The sequence below is a fragment of the Lampetra planeri genome, chromosome 29 (genome assembly GCF_965212315.1).
Source record: "Lampetra planeri chromosome 29, kcLamPlan1.2.h2, whole genome shotgun sequence".
Lineage (NCBI taxonomy): Eukaryota > Metazoa > Chordata > Hyperoartia > Petromyzontiformes > Petromyzontidae > Lampetra > Lampetra planeri.
The window spans coordinates 928566-949825 of NC_136135.1; the positions used below are offsets into that span (position 1 = coordinate 928566).

Here is a 21260-nt window from a genome sequence, read left to right on the forward strand (position 1 = left end):
CATACATGCAAACAAACCATACAATCCGAAATACAGATTAGCCACTTTTGCTGATGCCGCACTGTGTTTTGTGAAAATAAATACCTGCAACAGTTCAGCCGGATCACTTCCCCCCGCGGCCTTGCGGAAATACTGGCGTCCACAGACCACGGTGTGTGAAGCGACAACATGTCCAATATGAATAATTGATTGTCAAACGCATGATTCGATGCGTGTATCATGATCGCAACAAACAATTTGAATTGACGAATTTATGATTTTTTAAAATATTTACTATACATCCAGTAAAACCTCCTCCTATTCGGGTGCAGCCACCACAGTCGTACGTTTATCCAGTATCGGGCACATGATGATGATGATGATGTGGCGCGGTTTGCAACCCTGGCAAGGTCCTCTACTTGGCTCTGCTCCTGCAGGAGTCGAGAGGCCAAATTAGGCTCCGTGGTCCGTCTTTCACAGCAGTCGCACGTGCCAGCGGCGTAAGGGTAAACCTAATTTCTGGGTGTTGGTGTCTATACGTATGTTATTATTATGTATGTTGTTGAACTTCTTTCGCACCGTACATAGCCAACTGTGCTAATCTAGATTTAAAAGGGCATAGCTCCAGTGGCTTCCTAATATAGGAAAGAAAAGCATTCCAAACTGCCGCAGAAGCGCATTTGAAAGCACGAGATGCGGCGACCGTCTATATTCGATGGATAGCCAAAAGCCGCTCCAAGGATGACCGGAGTTTGCGTGATGGTTTAAGCTCCTTGACGAGATCAGCAAGGTATTGTGGTTCATTTTTGGCAAGCACTTTGTAAATGCGTGTCTCCTCCTCGTTGCGCTAAACCCTCGCCCTGTGACCCGGGCCCTGCTCAGAGGGAGAAGGAGCACGTGCGGAGGCCCATGAATGCGTTCATGATCTTTAGCAAGCGGCACCGCGGCCTGGTGCACCAGCGTCACCCCAACCAGGACAACCGCACGGTCAGCAAGATCCTGGGCGAGTGGTGGTACGCCCTGGGGGCGCGCGAGAAGCAGCAGTACCACGACCTTGCCTCGCAGGTAAGCATCATCACCATCGTTGTCGTCGTCATCATAGTTTGGTACGTTTGGTGCTTGCGCCCCCTCCTGATCGCGCAAGGCTCTCACGAAAGGAACGTGCTGTGATCACTTCGCGAGTACAGTTGGCGACCAGTGGGGGGCCGATGTCGCGGTGGGATTTTACCGAAGAGGGTAATTAGCGAATAAGTTTTTACAAATTTGGACCCCGAAGCTGGCACACGTTGACCTTCTTTGCAATCTTTAACATCCCGCTGTGAAGCAGTCGATGTGGGTGTTTGGTTACGACACCTGCAGTATCAAGCAGCCGCTGGGCTCATGGCCTAACAGTGGCGCATGTCCCCCCTTGTTGCCAAGGTTCACGATTCGAATTCAGTGGCCACCTTTATCTCGACGCATTCGGAGGGCGGCAGCCATCCCTGTGCTGCACAAGTTGACTCAACGCCTGGCTTGCGAAGCGGGCATCTGTCTGCCACTCGGGGGCGACGATTGCCGCTGCTGCGTTCCAGCCGAGGGAACCCCCATTGGCAGCTGTTCTTGTGTTACTCGGGACTTACATTTACCAGCGGACGTCAGTCTGCCAGTCGGGAGGGGGGCAGGGCAACGATTGCCGACGTGTGTGCCGTCTCACTCGAGATGGCGTCGTCGGATTGGCCGGGCATTTCACTCGACGCGCCGAGGTGTCGCGTGTGGGCACGCGCCGTGAGCGCCGCTTCTGCCAACCCCACCCTCCTCCCCAGGTGAAGGAGGCGCACTTCAAGGCGCACCCCGACTGGAAGTGGTGCAGCAAGGAGCGGAAGAAGTCGTCGGGGTCTGACCCCAAGACTCTCGCGATGGCCGCGACCTCCTCAATGGCAGCCTCGGGTTAGTGCAGCTCGCGCGTGGAGAGAGAGGGAGGGAGGAGAGGCAAGGCCGGTGTGGGATAGCGCAGAGTGATCCATCTAGAGAGAGACACCCCACAGATTTCTCATGGCCCTCTTGCTGGATACTCAACTAGGTGATTTAATATTGTGGATGCGATGCCTCCTGTGGGTGGAGAGGAAACGATATGGGAGGCGGGGTTGGTGTGGGGCGGAGAATGGAGAAGAGGGAAGTAGAGTGGGAGGGGGGGAAGATGGAGGTGGGAGAGAGTGGGGGAAAATGGGAATGGAGGAGAGTGTTGGAGAGGGAATGAGAATGTGAGAGCAAGGGAGAGAGGAGGGTGGTGGAGAGGGAAGGGGAGAGTGGGCGAGTAGGGGAGAGAGAAGGAGAGTGGGAGGAAGGGGAAATGAGAGTGGGGGAGAATGGGACAGTGGGGGAGAAGGAAGGAGCACGTGACCAGGAGGGGGAAGGAGAGTGGGGGAGAGGGTCCCACATACATTTATAAATCGATTGTTGCCCATTTCACATTGATCTGCAGCAAGGGCCATGTTTCCATCTTCCATTAGTGCGGCTCAACCCGATCTGACGTTAGGCAAGAGCAGCTGGCTGCAGGTTGTGTATTCGGTGACATTCTGAAGGTGAATTAAACGTGCTTATTTGTTCAGCGAGCCGTGCAAAGTGTGTACCGATTACATTACTCGTACACTTTTGCCAAAAAAATCTGCTATTTTTAACTTGCATTTTATTATTTTGACCACTTACGCAGTTTGGTTGAGGGTGATTCAGATGTCACGCAGTGCTGAGTGACCTCTGAATCGGTCCTGGGTCTAACCTTTTTAGCAAACCTGCTCTGACCAACATGGTGAAGTATGGTCAAACAACCCCCTTCACCGAAATGGTAAAGGGCTGTAAAAATGTTAACTTGACTTCTGCAGCCACAAGAGGCTGCTACGTTCACCAACATGAATGCATAATAATTGATGATGGAATCGAATCACAATCTTGAATTGCGACAGGTCACTTCTGAAAAATAAGTTAATGCCTCAGTGGGCTTTATCTGGAAAGATAAAAATAATAGTTTTTTGTATATTTTTAAGTTATTTGTTTACCTTTCCTATACTTTGCACTGCTATCGTGTTTTTGTATTGTTGTAACATTGTTAGGCACCCTACTCCAGTATAAATAAATATTCTGATTCTGTACTCGTAGTTCATAGCCGCCACGCTTATTTTACAATGAAATGCAGATTTATAGGTCGTCTGAATACGACCGCATCTCAATACGTTACATTGCGATCGTACTGAGTCAGCGCTCGCCATCTTCCGGCTGCAGATGGTTGCGCTGACAGCGGAGGCCTCGCTCTGCTCGCAGAGCATCCGGACAGGGAGGCGGCGGAGCGGCCGGAGCACGGCGGCGACCACGCGCACGCCGCTCCGGCTTGCGACAAGGAAGGGGGGCGACCCGGCGAGGCCCCGGATCAGGGGATTGGGGGGGGTCCCGTCCCGCACGGCGTCGCGGGGGGCGCGCAGGAGCGAGAGAGGGGGGGCGGCCGCTCCCCCGCCGACGCGCCGTCGCGCCTGCACGTCGCGAGCTCCGCCGCGGCCATGCGCGTGTCGTGGGGCGACGCGCACCTCGCCGGCGCCCCTCCTCCCTGCGGGCCCTCGGAGCCGACCCCGGGGAGGGGGCAGGCGGCGGCGCAGGCGGCGGCTGCCGTGGCGGCGGCGGCGGCGGAAGGGACGGGGCAGGCCCCGGTGGGCTCCTTCCCCTGCGCCGTGATGCTGAGCGGGGTTCGCCCGCAAGATTGTTTGACGCTCGTCAGGCAAATGGATTTGTCCAGGACCGGCGTAGGCGCGCCCGGCGGTGCTGGTGTCCCCGCCGGCGGCGGGAGCGGCGTGGGTGCGGGCGAGCGGCCGAGCATCCTGGTGAACGTCCTCCAGCGGCCCAAGCTGGCGCTGTATTCCTTCGACAGACCTACCGTCGTTAGCAACGTCCTGGAGCGGGCGAGGGTGGTGTGCGACGGGCACGAGGGTTGGCGCGTGGGGCCCGCCGAGAGAGGCGGTGCGTGTCTCACGGACGGGCAGAGCGAGGCGAGTGCCGCCGCCGAGCGGGCCAGCGTGCTCATGGAGAGAAGGGACGCCCTCCAGCTGCCAGGCGCTTTGCGGACACGCAGTTCGCCCGACGGGAACGGAATCGGGAAGGCCTCTCTCGTCTCCTTGACGAGGGCCACGAGGGAAGGGGGTTCGGAGCAGGAAGACAAGGTCGCCGCCACCGCTCCGGCCGCTGTGTTTGCGCGGCCCGAGCTGTTCCAGTTGCAGGTGAAGGCTACCCCGAGCGCGACGCTGCCCGTGACTTTAGACAGAGGAGCTGCAAATGGAAACTCGCAGGTGGAGGAGGGAGCACACAGTCGCTTGCCGATGTCAAGCGAGGCGCTGTCGACGAACACTTTGCCGGTGTCGGGGGACGTGGAGGGCGTGCAGCTGTCTGCTTTCCGGAGCTCGGAGGCGCAGCAGCACCAGCAGCATCAGCAGCAGAACCAGCCGCCGTCGTTACCGCAAAGCGCATTAGCCGTGGAGCAGTGTGTGTCACTGCGGACCTGTGCAACGCTTGGAGAAGCTACCAGTTCGGTTTCAAGTGCTGGGTCTAAGTGCCCAGGTGAGCCATGGGTTGCTACTAAAAACACAGCCAAGCACATAGATATTGCCGCAGCATACTCACACAGCCACTCGCACGGCCACACAACTTCCCCTCGCACGACTTCACTAAACGCACTTCCACATTCGCGCTCAGAACCCACTCTCCCGTGAATCAAGCGGGTGGTTGGACCGTGTAAGGCTCGGTGACCTGTCTGGTGAACACTGGCCATGTGTGAGCTGCAGTGCATGCAGCTTAACCTATAGTTCCGGTCTTGTGAGCATGCATGCTGATTTAATGTAAGTTGTGCCGCTACTCTGCTGCACACGTCACGCAGTGAACGATATTTCTCCACTAGATAAAAGGTGACAACCTCACCTGTGACCAATGGTGGTTGTTTGTTGCGCCCCCATGTCTATCTGATCACCGCCTGTGGACCACAGTGAAAGGCCTCCTCGACCGGGTCCAGAGCCAGCAGTAGGGAAGCCCGGCCGCTGTTCGATCTGCAGGCACTGCATTGTTGGCGCTTCTCTGGGTGCCTGAATCTGTGTCTGCCTGCAGGTGCCATCCACCCTAGCGGCACCGGCTTGGTGCTGTGTCCGCCGCCCCGGCGCGGCACCCGCGTGCGCACGTCCCTCGCCACCGTCCCCGTGTGGCCCCCCGAAGTCCCGGCAGCCACGTCGTGCGACCCGCGCTCTCCAAGCGCCGCGTCTCCGCAAGTTGCGGACGGTGACCCGGTCCATCCGCCGCTCGCTCCAAATCCGACCGACTCGCTCTCCGCCGCCGCCGCTACGTCGGCACTCCCATCTCCCGAAGCGAAAACCGGGCAGGAGTTATCCCAGAGCTCTTCGTCGTCGGCAACGTCTTCTGCTAGAAGCCAAGAGGGGGCGCAGTCGTGTGTCAATCCGGCGCAGGCCGCCGCGGCTGACGGCGCGGCCCAGCTCGTTCCCGCGGACGGCGGCGCCGAGCCCAGGCAGGAGGCCACCGGGCAGGAGGAGAGCGGCGAGACGCAGGACGGGGGGGTGGGGGCAGGAGGAGGAGAGCTGCAGCAGGCAAGGACTTGCTGGCTCTGTGCGTGTACTCATGCGTCCGTGTACTCGTCCAGGGATCGGCATCCCGCGGCTCCAGAGCGGCATACGTCTATTTAAGGACTGCTTCGTGACTTTATTAAGGACCACCGTCTCGTATTCACGTTTTTTTACCGAATTTGACGGCGACACAACACATCTGATGTGGCAGGATCAGGGGGCGCGGTTAATCGTCGTCGCCATGCGTTGCTACTCGACTCGTTCGTTGCGTGTGGCATCTTTAGTGTAGTACGGTTGTACAGTGGAAATAGGGGTACATAGGTAACCACCTCTGCGTATGCCTGTGTGTGTGCGGGTTTGTACGTGTGCACGTGTGTGTGTGTGCGCGCGTGTGTGTGAGCGTGTGATTTCCTGCGCCCCCCAGGCGGAGCAGGCAGCGTCAGCAGGCTTCAAAGCCGCCTCGCAGAGCCCCCGGCCGGCGAGCGAGACGGCGCGAACGGCGGGCAGCGCTGCGGACACTCCCCCGGAGAAAAAAGAGAGCCCCTCAAAAAGAGTGAAGGTCAAGCCGCCCCCATTGAAGCGAGCCTTTGACTCGGTGGACCAGTAAGCGTCGCGCTCTGCTCACTCCCGGCGTCCGCGCCGGGTCACGCGCCCGCCAGCATCAAACGCGTGTTTACCTCTAAAGGGGAAAGGTTTATGAACGGCCCTCGAATGATTATCGTCCCTCCTACTGCGAGCATCGTAGCCGCACTAATCGGGTACTCGATGGGGGGGAATACGTTTTGACTTGGCAATGACGCCGTGTGTTTATAATTTCAGCATGCTCGGGTCACCTGTAAAGATTACCCCTAATTTTCTTCCGGTTACATCAAAAGCTAGATATGTAATTGCACCTCACACTGGTGCGGAGGAAGGTTGATGGGCAAGTTTGGATACGAACACGCAACTTCGGATAAAAGCGCAGGTGGTTTGCTCCCAAGGGGCATGCTTATATCCAGCCTCTACTCTGTAATTAGAGAACCCTACGGTGTGTGATGTGTGGTTGCCCGCCAGTGGTTATCTGAAAGTCTAATTGAGCACCCCAGCAGGGCTTCCCACCCATGCTCTACTCTACGGCACCTTCTGCTGCCGTGTTCCTTGCAGGTGTAGTACCGTCGAATACAGATCGACACCCGGGGTTGAGGCACACTGACGTTTATTTACAATGCACAGGGGATACTTAATACTGGAGGGGGTAACGGCCCCCTCACCCGGATAGCTGGGAACACACGGCTATCTACCCTGACCTGCCTCTTAATCCTCCAATCTCTGGGCTAGGGGAGGCTGTCTGGCCCGACACTGGTGAGTCGGGCTACGGCACCCGGAGTCCCAGAGTCCTAGCTCTGATTCACGGGGCCCCGCCACTGGCTCGGTCCTGCGCGGCCCTTACAAGGGCGGCGTCTCAGGGGAGACCAGGGCTCTCACTAGGCAGTCTTCAATCTTCAAGAGTTACCCACACATTCTGCCCTGAGCCCTCCGGCTCATCCCCTTTTATCTTGAACCCCTCTCCGCTGGGGTGGGCCCTGTGCGGACGTCGTTGCGAGCACCCTCCCGTGTGCTCACGAAGCCCCGCTCACTGTGCTAGTTTCTCATACGATCCCATACATATCACCTCTACACATATCTCCTCCGTAAGACCCCTACACAGGCTTCACCGCAATGTGCTGCAGAGAATGCATCGCATCCAGGGTTCCCACTTGTCCTGGTCTTTCCAGGGCAATGCTTCCTGTTTGAGGTAGCCGCTGTTCTGGGAAATCTCGTAAATCTTCCCGAAACATTACAAGCACCGTTTTTTGTCAGTTGCGTAATCATAATAACAAACCACAAAAGAGAACGCATTTACATGCTGTTCTGCCTGCTTCTAGAATTGTGAGCGATTCGTTTCATTTCCATGATGTGTCCCGATCTCAGAGGTGGCAACCCTGGTCCAATGTACCTTTCAATCGACACCCTGGACATCCCCACAAATGAGACGTTGTATTCCAAGCGATTATTTAAAATGCAAGCAAATAAATAGAATTGCCGCGTGCTATGTGCCGGCTACATGCCCGCGTTGCGGTGGCTGCGTTCTCCGTTTCCATTCAGGGTCCTGTCGGAGGTCGACTTTGAGGGTCGCTTCGCGGAGTTACCAGAGTTCCGCCCGGACGAGGCCCTGCCGTCGCCCACGCTGCACGCGCTCACCACGTCGCCACGCGCCATCCTCTCCAGCTACCGCCGCAAGCGCCGCAACTCCACAGGTATGCGCGCGTCAAGGACTGCGCACATGTGCGTGCGTGTGTACGGTGGGCAGCGGTGTGGGAGGGCGGTGGCGCAGTGGTTGGTGGACTGCGCTAAAAACACAGTGACCTGAATTTGATTACCGCTCACGAATGGTGGCGAATATTTGAACCGGTCCAATAACAGTGGCCACCCACCCCCTCGTGTGCTGTGCCAGCCTTCAAAGGTGCTCGTTAACAGCACTTGGCCCAAAAGTATTTTAAGGATATACAGGGGATCTTTGTCTTTGAGAATTGGTAGTGCAGTAGTTAGAATTGGTTGCTGGAGTGATTATTTATTTTTGTAATTTAGTTAGTACATTTTTTCAAATGGTGGAGCAGTGGTTGTTGCACTGCAATATAAACTCGGAGACTTGAGACCAATGCTTTCTCACGTCCTTGCGTTGTTTTGACCACCCAGCCCCCCTCGTGTGCCATGACGGCCTTAACAGCACCTGCCCCAGCAGTCTATGTAGGCTACAATGGAGGATCTTTGTGTGCCGCAGACCTGGAGGGGCCTGGAGAGGAATGCGGGTCACCTCGCCGTCGCCAGAGACAGCGCTCCAGCTGCAGCTCTGAGCCCGGAACACCCAAACGGATCGCCGAGGGGGGTCCCGGAACCCCTAAAAGGGTGCCGGACGGGGGCCCTGGCACCCCGAAAAGGGGGGCAGAGGGGGCTCCGGGGACGCCCAAGAGGGTGGGAGAAGGAGGCCGATGCGAGGGAGATGTCTTCCTGTTCGACCGGCCCGGCACGGGGCTCGACATGCTGGCCGAGGCGGCCAGCCACCGCACGGGTATGCGCGTGCGCGCGTGTGTATGTGTGTGTATGTGTGTGTATGCGTGTGTGTGTGTGTATGTGTGTGTATGTGTGTGTGTGTGTGCGTGTATGTGCGTGTATGTGCGTGTATGTGCGTGTATGTGTGTGTATGTGTGTGTATGCGTGTGTATGCGTGTGTATTTGTGTGTATGCGTGTGTGTGTGTATGTGTGTGTGTGTATGCGTGTGGGGAGCGGTAGTGTAGCGGTTAGCGCGCTGCGCTATGAACCTGGCGACCCGGGTTCGATTCCCGCTCACGGCTAACACCAGTGACGATTATCTGAACCGGTCCTGGGCCTCCCCTAGGTCGACTCAGCCTCAAATGAGTACCTGGTGCGGTGTGTAAACATCACCGCTAGGGAGACAAAGGCGGTCGGGCGTGGTGCTGGCCACCCACCCCCTCGTGTACCGTTCCGGCCTTCATATGTGCTCGCTAACAGCACTTGCCCCTACAGTCTGTTAAGGCTATACGGGGGATCTTTGATGCGTGTGTATGTGTGTGTATGTGTGTGTATGCGTGTGTATGTATGTGTGTGTATGTGTGTGTATGTGTGTGTATGTGTGTGTATGCGGCAAAACAACCTCCTACCTCCTCGCGGTGCCGGACGGGCAACACTGTCGTGGGCAGTGCTGTGGGGGGAGGGCCAATGCCCATTGGCCTCTCCCCTCATGGCGTCTGTGACCACCACAGTGGCTAAACGGGGGCTCTGGACGGGTGCGAGGGGCTGGTAACCCCTCCACCTTCAATTAACCACCACTAAACTACGAATTAAACATAAACCTGTAATTAATAAGCTTGTGCCGGAGGCCCCGGGGGGTCAGGCTTTTATGACGTCTCCTGGCCAAACCCCATTTGGCGGAGCCAGGAGATTGAATTTTAACCCTCGGGGCTTCTCCAGAAACAACGAAAAACCATTGCGGATGGCCACGTGGAATGTTCGAACGCTCACTGCGGAGGAGAGGCTGCCACTCCTCTGTCGGGAGCTGGACCGGTACCGCCTGGATCTCTGTGGCATTCAGGAGGTCCGGTGGACCGGTTCTGGCTCCTGCCACCATGAGGGGTGGACAGTCCTCTACTCGGGGCAGGAGACTGCCAAACAACAGGGTGTGGCTCTTCTTCTGAACAAAAGAATGAAGGGGGCGTGGGAGCGTGGCGGTGAGGTGTGGGAAGCTGTAAGCCCCAGGATACTTTGGGCTCGCCTTCCCATCAACCAGAGGCGAGGAGTGGTGGTCGTGGTTACTTATGCCCCCACCGAAGACGAACATCCGTGGAGGGATGCAGGCAAAGCCGATGAGTCGGACGCTTTCTATGACCTCCTGTCACAGGTGCTGGCTAAAGTGGCCACTCGGGACAGAGTCATCTTGTTGGGTGACTTCAATGCCCGAGTTGGTCATGATGCTGGCACCTGGTCTGGAGTGATTGGAAGGCATGGGCCAGATCAGCTCAATAATAACGGTAGGAGGCTGCTAGATTTTTGTGCAGCCCATGGGCTTGTAATTACCAACACGCTCTTCCGGCATCGGCGCATCCACACAACATCATGGATGCATGCCGGGTCCAAGCAAGAACATCTGCTGGACTACATAGTGACGGACCAGCGGATGCGAGCCCATGTCCTTGACACCAGGACCTACCGTGGAGCTGATCTGCCCTCTGACCATCGACTAGTCATCTGTAAGATGCGCCTGCCATTCTTCCACTCCGGTGGTGGGTGTACACCCAGGATCCCATTCCAACCAAAAGTGGCCTGGTCTAAGTTAGCTGATGAAAGTTGCAAGCGAGAATTTCATCATCGCTTGCAGCTGGGGTTGGCATCGTCCCCCACTCCACCTGATGTCGAGGGTAAATGGGCGAGGTTTAAGACTGTGACTCATGCAGCTGCAATGGCTGCTTTGGGTACTCGGTCCAGACCTCCCCGGGAACCCTGGCTGACGGAGGAGGTGTTCAGGTTAATTGAGAAAAAGCGACAGGCCCACTCTCATCGCCTACAGCATCCCACGTCAGAGAATGAGGAGGTTTACCGCAGCCTTCGCTCGGAGGTTCGGAGAGCCGTAAGGCGCTGTAAGGATGGGTGGTGGTCGCGGGTTGCTGAGGAGATGGAGTCTGCCTCAGTGGCCCGTGATCACAAATCACTATTTAACTCCATCAAAAAAGTAACCTGCAGCGCCACACCTATTACCATCATTAGAGGAAAAAACGGTGATCCAATCTCCGACCCCCAGGAACTGGTTTGCAGATTTGCTGAGCATTTCTGTGAGGTCCTGGGGGAGGGAAAATCTCTCAGCCAGGAAAACATCATGGCACAAAGTGGGGATAACCCTGCTGAGGCTGCGGTGCCTCAAATATTGGAAGAGGTCACCCCCTGTGAGTGGCTGGCTGAGGTACCAGCTGTTGAGGAAGTACTGAGGGCGATCCGGAGTCTGAGACCAGGGAAGGCACCGGGCAGAGATGATCTCCCAAGCGAAATGCTGAGGGAGGGTGGCGTTTGTGCACAGACTGCCCTATATGACATCATAACAACAGTCTGGACCACTGGACGGGTTCCGCAGGACTGGAAGGATGCCCTGGTGGTCCCCCTCTTTAAGAAGGGGGACCGTACCGACTGTAACAACTACAGGGGCATCTCACTCCTCAGTGTGCCGGGTAAGGTCCTGGCAAGGATTATTCAACATCGCCTTGCTAGGCACGCTGAGGAGAGGCTTGCGGAGCCCCAATGCGGTTTCAGGAAAGGGCGGTCCTGCACAGATGCCATATTTTCTGTCCGTCTGCTACAGCAGAGGTGTAGGGAATTCCAAAAAGACCTACATCTCTGCTTTATTGACCTGGTCAAGGCCTATGATACCATCAGTCGGACTGGGCTCTGGGTTGTTCTTCGTGCTTTCGGAGTCCCTGACCCTCTGCTCACGATCATTAAGGACCTTCATGATGGTGAGCGGGCCCGGGTAAAACTACGTGGCCGGGAGTCGGAGCCTTTCCCTGTACACCTTGGGGTGCGACAGGGATGTCCTCTGGCTCCCACATTATTTAACATCTATTTCGACTGCGTAGTTCGTGAAGCCTTCAATAGCTGTACCGGGGGAATTACCATTTGGTACAGATATAATGGGAGGCTGATCGACGCCCGGGTGCGATCAAGGGATGGCTCCCTATTGGTCAACCACGTTATGTATGCCGATGATTTGGTAATAGCTGCTCATTCAGAAGAGGAGTTGGAGACGCTGCTGCTGAGACTGGAGCGTGCCACTAAGAGGTGGGGCCTTACCATCAGCCCCACCAAAACTAAGCACCTGCCTGGGTATTTTGTACCATCTGGCACTCCACCCCCACAACTCCCAATCGGTGATGGGGCAGTTGTGGAGAGAGTGGAGAGTTTCCCATACCTGGGCAGTGTGCTTATGACCGGCTCCAGTTTATCAGCAGAGGTCTCACTCCGAATCAGTCGAGCGGCAATATCTTTTCATCGGTTGCGTAACGCTGTGTGGAAGCTACCTGGTCTGTCGCTCCGCACGAAGCTTCAGGTCTTCTCGGCCACGGTCATTCCCTCCCTTCTCTACGCTTGCGAAACGTGGACCCCCCTAGTGGAGCATCTTCGCCGGTTGGAAACATTTAGGCTGGCCTGCCTACGATCCATCCTGGGTTTAACCAGGCTGGATTGTGTGAGGAGCTCACAAGTCCTTGAAAGATCTGGGCAAAGTCCTATCAGTGAGCTCCTCCGGCAGGCAAGGCTGCGTTGGCTGGGTCATGTAGCCCGCATGCCCAGCCACCGCATGCCTAAACAGCTTTTGTTCGGCCGGATCGAGGGGGCTAAACGGGCGCGGCACGGGCTAGAGAAGAGATGGAGTGATGTGGTACAGGAGGACGTGGAGCTGAGTGGACTTGCCGATGACTGGTACCAGCGGTGTCAAGATCGGCCTCAGTGGAGGAGGCTCGTGAAGGACGCTACTGGGCAGTTGGAGGCAGTCGCCCTCCAACAACAACGGAGGGCGGAGGAGCGACGCTCACAACAACGAGCGGAGCGCTGGGTGGCTAAAGCACAGCAAGTTGGCACAGTAGGGGGCACAGGTGGTGCATCAGCCACTCGTCTCGGTCATCTCGGTCAGTCGACCCGTGGCACCTGGGTCTGCCCCGTGACCTCCTGCCAGCGGGCGTTCGACACTTCACGTGGCCTCAGGGTGCACATGGCCTGGCACAAGCGTCGTGGTGACGTCACCGCCACTTAGTGGCGAATGGCGGTTGTTGTGTGTGTATGTGTGTGTATGTGCGTGTATGCGTGTGTGTGTGTGTGTATGTGTGTGTATGTGTGTGTATGTGTCTGTATGTGTCTGTATGTGTGTGTATGTGTGTGTATGTGTGTGTATGTGTGTGTATGTGTGTGTGTGTATGCGTGTGTATGTGCGTGTATGTGTGTGTGTGTATGTGTGTGTATGTGTGTGTATGTGCGTGTATGTGTGTGTGTGTGTATGTGTGTGTATGTGTGTGTATGTGTGTGTGTGTGCGTGTATGTGGAGCGGTGTTGTAGCAGTTAGCACGCTGCGTTACGAACCCGGCGACCCGAGTTCGATTCCCGCTCATGGCTAACAGCAGTGCTGATCATTTTAACTGACCCTGGGCCTCCCCTAGGTCGGCTCAGCCTCAGTTGAGTACCTGGTGCGGTGTGTAAACATCGTCACTGGGGAGACAAAGGTGCCCGGGCATGGTGCTGGGGTGGGTACCCCCTTGTGTGCCACAGTGATGCCCTTCATTGTTGATCGCTAACACCACTTTCCTCAACTGTCTGTTAAGGCTTCACAAGGGATATTTGTCCGTGTGTGCTGCACGTTGTGCGTTTGTGTGTGCACGAGAGTACGAATCAGCCACTGATTGTATCAACCCCAACGATATGCTACGTCTGCTTTCACTGTGGACGTTAAAGATCCCTTGAGGTTATTCGAAAAGAGTCGGCCATCGTGTACCAGCGTCACACTCCAAATTTGGGCCAATTTGAAAACGAGACCGTAAAATGATCGGTTAAAAAAACACATTAATGTCGCCCCCTACTGTGAAACTCCTGCAGACTGTGTGGAACACAGCAGCACCTTCCTTGTCCTACAGGGGCACGAATACCCAATGTGAGAGTATTCGTACCCTGATGCTGAAGCTACTCCACTCTCGATTGCTATAACATTTATTTACCCTCCATCACATTATAATTCTCTGTCCATATCAGGCTCTCTACCTCTGTACATTTTTACTTCCACTTCACCAAAAACCTCAATAGGTTCCCCAGGTTTTCCCCATCACGCCTATGGCTACGGGTTACACGTACGGCCCTACTTCACCATGCTGGTCAATGCGGGTCGGTGAAGGTGGGCAGCACTGACACTCCCAATGTTGAAGTGACATTGGATTGGGCTGCACTGCCCTCTGCTGCCCACTTAATGCCCTGTGCAAACCGGTTCGTGCAGGGCGGTCGTTTGTCCAGTCTCAGCCCTGCTTACTTCCTGGTGATTTGGTCAGTGAAACCTCTTTAATCCAGACGTGAGTAAGCCAGAATTTTGGCTAAAACCGGATGACCTCCCTAAATAATTCTGCAAATAAAGAAACAAAAACTTCAACCGGCACATGGCTCCTGCACTAATTAAGCTCCGCGTGGCAGAATCATGGCATGCATTTATATACACTAGCAGTTCTAAAGCCCTGTACTTATCTGTTGTGTGGAATTCATAGTCCACCTTCAAGAGGTTTTACCTTGCCAGGGCGAAAGATTTGAATGCATTTAACTGCACGGGGACGACACGTGCCTTGGGTTTAACTTGTGCCCGCACGTGCATGCATACGTACGTTGGTTTGTACGTGTGTGTGTGCGTGTGTGCGCGCTCGCATGTGGGTCTTACACTGGGACCGGTACTGGGGAAACAAAAGCGGCCATGCGTGCTGCTTGCCGCCCACCCCCCCGTGCACCATGCTGACCTTAAATAGGTGCTCGCTAACAGCACTTGCCCAAACATTCTGTGTAGGCTACACGGGAGGACCTTTGTCATCATTGCGTGTGTGTGTGTCGCCCGCGATGCCAGGATCGCAAGGCTCGGAGGGCTCGGAGGGCGGTGGGGACCTGGACCAGGACAAGACGGCATACTCGTCACTGCGTCGCACGCTGGACACGCGGCGCGCCCTCGTCATGCAGCTCTTCCACGAGCATGGCTTCTTCCCCTCCGGTGCGACGCACAGCACAGCACGCCGCGTGCACTCGCATCTCAACGAGACGTACACAAGCAGAAAGAGAGCGAGGCACTCATAGTTCTCTATGCAAGTCCACGGGTCTCAATGTGGGCAACTGGGTCTCTTATGTAAGTCAATGAATACAACAGTGTGGAATCACATCGCATCCAAATGGGACCTCATCTAAAGACGACGTTCGGAAACAGGCAAAATTATTTTCTGCCCAGCTTTGCGTTGGTGTTCATCTCCTGTTTGCAGCCCTGAGCCAACGGTGGAATTCCACCTTCTTATGGTCGGGGAGAGTCTATACATAGGACGACTGTTGACTTCTCCACAAAGTGGTACTGATTATATCGACCCTGGAGGGATGATGGGCTGAGTCAACCCCCGACCAAGGATTTAGACTGAAAACATTGGCTAGCTAGCTTTACTGCTGAGCTACCTGGCCATAAAAAGTGGGCATAATTATTTTATATACAGAGCACTCTCGTTGGCATATGGGTGTCTGTCTGAGTCAAAACAACACAATGTGGATTTGTCTAGCATTTAAAATGCAACCGCATCTCTAAACAATGTACATTGAGGGAGAGGCAAGTGAAACAGGATTACATAAATACTGCACGATTACATAATGAAGGCAGGATTCACGGTAGCTCTAAGTCGCGTGGGACCTGACCACCAATCGGAAGCGTGCGGCGTTGCAGAGACTTCAGTTGTATTAGACTGGCGACGATTGGTGAACGTAGCGAGGCGTAGCCACCATGGGTGGTGGGTCAAGAGGGCTGGGTGCTCAGCTATTCGTTTGGCTTCCATCCAAACTGCATAGTGCCGCCTTGTTAATTAGTAGCCAAGGACCTATCTGGTGTCAAATTACAGGTTTGGTGGTGTGTCAAGGGAAGCAGCTGACATTTCAGAATCAGAATTTAAAAAATATATATATTTAGGTCTGTGGCGCCAGTGTGTGACGTGAACACATTGAGTGTGGATGGTGATCAGAATCGTAAAATGTATTTATACTGGAGGAGGAATCCGATGAGGTTCAAAGCTCTTTTTCACAGATGTCCAGAAGGAACACGGAGTCGGAACGTTACAACAACAAACGATGCAAACACCCAAATAGGAGATACAAAAACACGGTTTACAATGAACGGGGTGTAATGCCGCCCATCTACGCGGAAGTGCGGCGTGGAATCGCGTGTCTTTTGTAGTATGCAGTGGTTTACCGTTTGAGGTGCCAGCGTTAGCTGTGTTCGCCTACAAGAGCGCACGGCTGCTTTAACACCTTGTCCTCATAATTGCTGATTGTGTACCCATCGCGCGTATTTGTGTCGGTCGCATCTGCAAATTTGATAATGCACACAAAAGGTGATATCTTGATGGCGAAATGTGCGAAGAGGACCAAATCTCTCCTCCCATCATGCCTTGCACGTCAAGTGACGTCACCACATTGCCAGATTTGTGGCAGCAGCAGCAGCTGGCCAACGAGACAAGTCTATAGCGCGTTTTATCTTAGAAATTATCAGCACAGGTACCCCTCGATTTACAAAAGGTATGTGTTCTTAAACATTCGTAAATCGAAATGGCCTTTCCCATTTAATACAAAAAATTAAGGATGTGTTTTGGACAGTCATTCCAACTCCACTCCTAACTTAATAATATCTACCTATATCACTTTTCACAAGACAGGGAATTCACCGAAATATCTTAATGTTGGAATAACTGGAACTGCGATGTGGAGGCGTTACTGTTGCACTGTATGGACACCGTGATGCTGTCACAGATGGATGACGCAGCCACCCTGGTGATTCTAGTTTGATCTCATGGCCCGTACCGTGTGACATTTCGTTAACGCGGAAATTAGATTTCGTACATCGAAAAGTATACAAAATGTTTTCAATTGCGTTAACGCGACATTTTGTAAACCGAACGTTTGCAAATCGAGTGATACCTGTCCAGCATAGCCATCATTGCCTACTGCTGCCATGTGGCTTCGGGGTGTCAGGTGGACAAGCCTTGCCTGATCACTGTGGGAACAGTTTGGTAAGGAACACAACCCCCCAATGCTTTCTGCAAATGATGAGAAGCACGTCTGCAAGATGATATCTGTGCGCTTTTTGTATTGAGTTTATTGTACCTCCGCTTAGCATCGTTGACTCATACGGTGTGAAAAAGGCTCAATATACAGACAATGATTGAATGGCTTATTTGCGGTTTGTGTTTGCGATCACGGACCCAACTTTTGACGTTCCCTCTCGTAATTCCCTTCCCTTCTTGCTCAGCGCATGCCACGTCCGCCTTCCAGCTGAAGCACGCCGAGATCTTCCCAACCAAGTCTTGCCTGCAACTCAAGATCCGCGAGGTCCGGCAGAAGATCATGCAGACGGCAAGCAGCACGGACACGCAGGCCGTGGTGGCATCCGCCCCAACGATACTTGGAGCCCTGCCAGATGAGCACTCCCAGCATGCATTACAGCCGCCAGTACAGATGGATTTTTTGCCGGAGTCTCCGTGATGGGACCATGCTGCTGCTGTTGTTGCTGCTGTTCTTGTAATGCGAGTGACTGTGTAAGGGTGGTTTCAAATATATTCCGTTTTCGTGTTTCTTTGTAAAACCAGATATGTTATTTGTGTTCACAGAAATATATTTGTTAAGCTGTGATCAAATGGAACTGATGGCAGGGTTGGGGGGGGGTGATGCTTTTGATGCTGTGAACTTAATAAGAATGGCAAGTTCTTTTACACGGCTCGTTGTTTTACATGACTAGTTATTTTACAAATAACTATTTTACAAAAAATTAGACCGTTTTGTGCAGCCTCGTTTCAGTTTTGTATTTTTTTGTGCCCTGTGTTGTTCGAATAGCTTGTTCTTTTTTTTTTGCTGGGAAATTCCACAGCGGAATTTTTATTTTCAACTGTGAAAACGATGCAAGGCAGGGTTTGACGCAGTTTTGGCTCCCAAACGCCCGTGCCAAGTCGTTCACACATTGCCGTATTGCCTAGTACTGTGATAGAGGTAGGCAGTATAACGTCGCTTATCCGATTCGCTTGGGACGGAGGTATGGGCAGATATGTGAAAAAGTCGGATATGTGAATGTCTATAGTAAACCACAGTTTACACCATCGTGCACAGGTAGGTCACTGGACAAAAAAGTGCAGCCCAAACTGCTTTTAACTGTCGGGAAATTGCTTTTACTGTGCTTTAAAAGTGAGCAAATTTTCGCGAGTTGACCTCGCGCAAAAAGAGGTTGGATTTGTGACCATCTATAAAAATTGACGCGCCATGCTGCAGTTCGGCACTGGGTTTTGGGCTGTGAATTGGTCGCGGTGGATGATACGTGACGGTTGGATATGCGACATGTACTGCGTGTTATTGGTGGCCGAGGACTTCGTAGACTCGGTCTTTTTCGGGTTGTTATCGCCTGACACCCAGTCGCCACATAAGAGGGCCTGGATATTCTCTCAGCTGGAGGGATTCCTCTTGGTGGACTTGGCCTGTGTATCCCAAAAATTTCTTCCCGCAGCGGGGTGGACCCTATTGTGTCTTGCGCGTAGGGTGAGCCCCGGTTATACCAGTGCAATGGAAAACGTCGTACTCCCTGGTGGACTTCGCTGTGCAATCGGTCACAGCATTACCCAGTGCAATCGGCAAAGAGAGTGTGTGTGTGCGTGCTGCTTGGTAGGGGGACCTGCCTGTGCAACCTGTACGATGCTGTACTGTTGTGGTTGGTGGAATCAAGGGCGCAGCAACACTTTGGAAGCTGGCGGTATCTGTCGTGTGTGCGTGTGCGACTGAATGTGTGTGCCGACTGAATCACTGTACCGAGTAAATGTCTGTTGTGCTGACTGTGCACTGACCTTACATGTGTGCCGGCTGTGCGTTGTGTGAATGTGTGTTGACCACACGTGTGTGCTGACTGAGTTTGTTGTGTGCTCTTGTGTCTGTGTGTGCTGACCAGGGGCACAATATTTTGCGGGTGTCTTTGCCATATTTAAAAGTGTTGTGGGGTGTCTGGACACCCACGACGCTCAGTGATTGGCATGGGAGTGAATGCTCTTTGATGGCATTGTTGTGGACAAGGTGGCTGGCGATGGCGGCGTTTGCTCATTAGCGTGCCCGAACTTGTGCCGCCCCGTTCATTGCACCTCCCCCATACACTCCGATGAAAGAACCACAGGACACCCACTCCTTTGTTGGCAGAATGGCCGTGGGAATGGTTCACAAAATCTGCTTTATGATGATGGTGTATGTACGATAGCTATATATGATAATAAAATGGCAAACTTGTATTCTTAAAAATCGTGTTGATGCGGGCAGCATAGAGATGTTAGTCCGCAATGTAAACGAATTCCCCCCCCCAGCTAACGCTCGCTGAATACATTACTACGCTCTTGTGTGCTTGTGAAGGTATCTTTGGAAGTAATGTACCGCTTAATTCAACATAGTAATAAAGTTATCGAGCTAGTTTCGCCGCGTGCCCGTGTCCGAGTGGAGGAATACACAAAGTGGATGTTGTAAATAAACTTGAGCTGGGATGATTATTCAATTAACTTACCGAACCTTACAATCGACTACTTTTTCTGTGGTTGATTACTTGGAACCCTTCAAAAATAAATGGTAGCTGCTCCAAACATACAGCCTCCCGAAGTTAGGAAACCCCCTCCAGCCACGTCCAGTGTGACGCGGATGATGATGCCACCGTCAAGCTCCGCCCGTTGCCTCCCGTCCAGCCAACGCCACATGGAACAGGTGAGACTCCACTCCCCCCCCCGAGTGCCGGATTAAGCGAGTGTGGGGCCTGTAGCATATGTTATAAAGGGACCATAAATACATAAACACATTAAAACATAAATGTCTTACTTGCATAGTAAAATCATTGTATTTTTTCATTTGCTATACAGCCGTATAATACAACAAATCGCTAACCTTAAACGCCCAGTCGTTCATAAAAGTTGAAGGCAGTATAGTACTATAGCAATAGAGCAAGTGCAGAATCACTGAACCGGAATTGATAGCTTGAAATCATTTCATGCGGGGTCCTTGAAAGTGTGGAGCCCGTAGCACATGCTACGTTTGCTACTAGTAAGTCTTGTCAGGTAAGTAATGAGATCACGGGACAAGTCCGCTTACCTATCTGAACACTCCATAAGATGCCCCTAACTTGCAAACGTTCTCTAATCCATGTGTTTCTAGCCACTGCTAACTCAAATTGCTTAACTTAAACATTTCTCATTTCATGAACGTGAGTAGTTTAGAAACTTGCAGCAACGAGCTCTGGGGTACCTCGGCTGATCTACGAACTACCGCACTCTCGCTCGGATACAAAGCTGCTAGGTGCACAAATAAGGGGCCGTCCATAAATGACGTCACGCACCTATGGGGGGGGGGGTCAGACGATGTGTGAGGGGGGGGGGGTAAGAAATGTGACGTCACATCAAAATGCGCAACTTTAAATAAATACTAATTGTTTTCTCCTACAACATCAGAGTGCTGCGCCACATTAAATACGCACTACAATGACAATAGTTTAAAGCGATTTGAAGCATGTTTTATTTGGGGGGGAGGGCAGAGCTTTGTGACGTCATATTTTAGGGGGGGGTCTGACTGTGACGAAGGGGGGGGGTGTTCAAAAATCGTCCAAAATCGCGTGACGTCATTTATGGACGGCTGGAAGGCCCCTAACGCACTGTGGATCCGAACTGAAACGATAAAACCGAGACCATTCCCCCCGGCTGTTATGGTGAATGTTCCTCCACCAAATAGCCGCAGAGACGTGCAAACTGCAAATGATTTTATATGTTTTAGTGCCAACGACAACCACCCCCACCCATCATCAACCAAGACCTCGACAATGAACCCTCCACCCCCCTTCTGGGAATGAGCTGTCTCGCCATCCCGGAATCTCGAACCAGATCCGGGAAGACCGCTGGCGAACAGAGTGGTAACAATGCGGACCGGACAGAATAACAACGCCTCGCTCGAGACCCCAAACATCGCAACCTCATTGCCTCGGCATTCCACGGGTGGAACCATCAACCACATCACAACATCAACAAGCCGATGCACACATTTCCATGAATGGTAAATATAAGGCAAACCACAGCGCGACCGTCCATGCAGCCCCTCTCAAAACCATGGACCGTAGAGTCGACCACTGCCGTCGGCGCTCTGCCAATGGAGAAATCGCAACAAATACGTCTCGAACTCCAGCGGCGGTCCGTGACATGTCCACTTGTTGGGGCTGTTGTGAGTGACCTCTGAAAGGACGATGTTCTAATTAAGAAAAACCTCGTCGTGTTCATTGGTAGGCGTTTATAAAAAAAAAATACGAAACAAAGCACTCAAATGCTGTTCCCATGACCCTCAAGCCCACACTACACAATCTTTTCATC

At 53.4% G+C, this 21260-nt stretch overlaps 1 protein-coding gene across 1 annotated transcript in view; it reads left to right on the forward strand.

Moving 5' to 3' along the window:
• Window positions 1-19333, forward strand: part of CIC (capicua transcriptional repressor) — a 29163-nt gene extending 9830 nt beyond the window's left edge. The window contains exons 5-13 of the mRNA XM_078608048.1: window positions 862-1044; window positions 1782-1905; window positions 3235-4554; window positions 5095-5585; window positions 5986-6164; window positions 7686-7837; window positions 8362-8649; window positions 14726-14866; window positions 17150-19333. Coding sequence (XP_078464174.1) covers window positions 862-1044; window positions 1782-1905; window positions 3235-4554; window positions 5095-5585; window positions 5986-6164; window positions 7686-7837; window positions 8362-8649; window positions 14726-14866; window positions 17150-17382 — 3111 coding nt within the window. The 3' untranslated portion in view covers window positions 17383-19333. The remainder of the gene's footprint in view (window positions 1-861; window positions 1045-1781; window positions 1906-3234; window positions 4555-5094; window positions 5586-5985; window positions 6165-7685; window positions 7838-8361; window positions 8650-14725; window positions 14867-17149) is intronic.
• Window positions 19334-21260: the final 1927 nt, after the last annotated feature.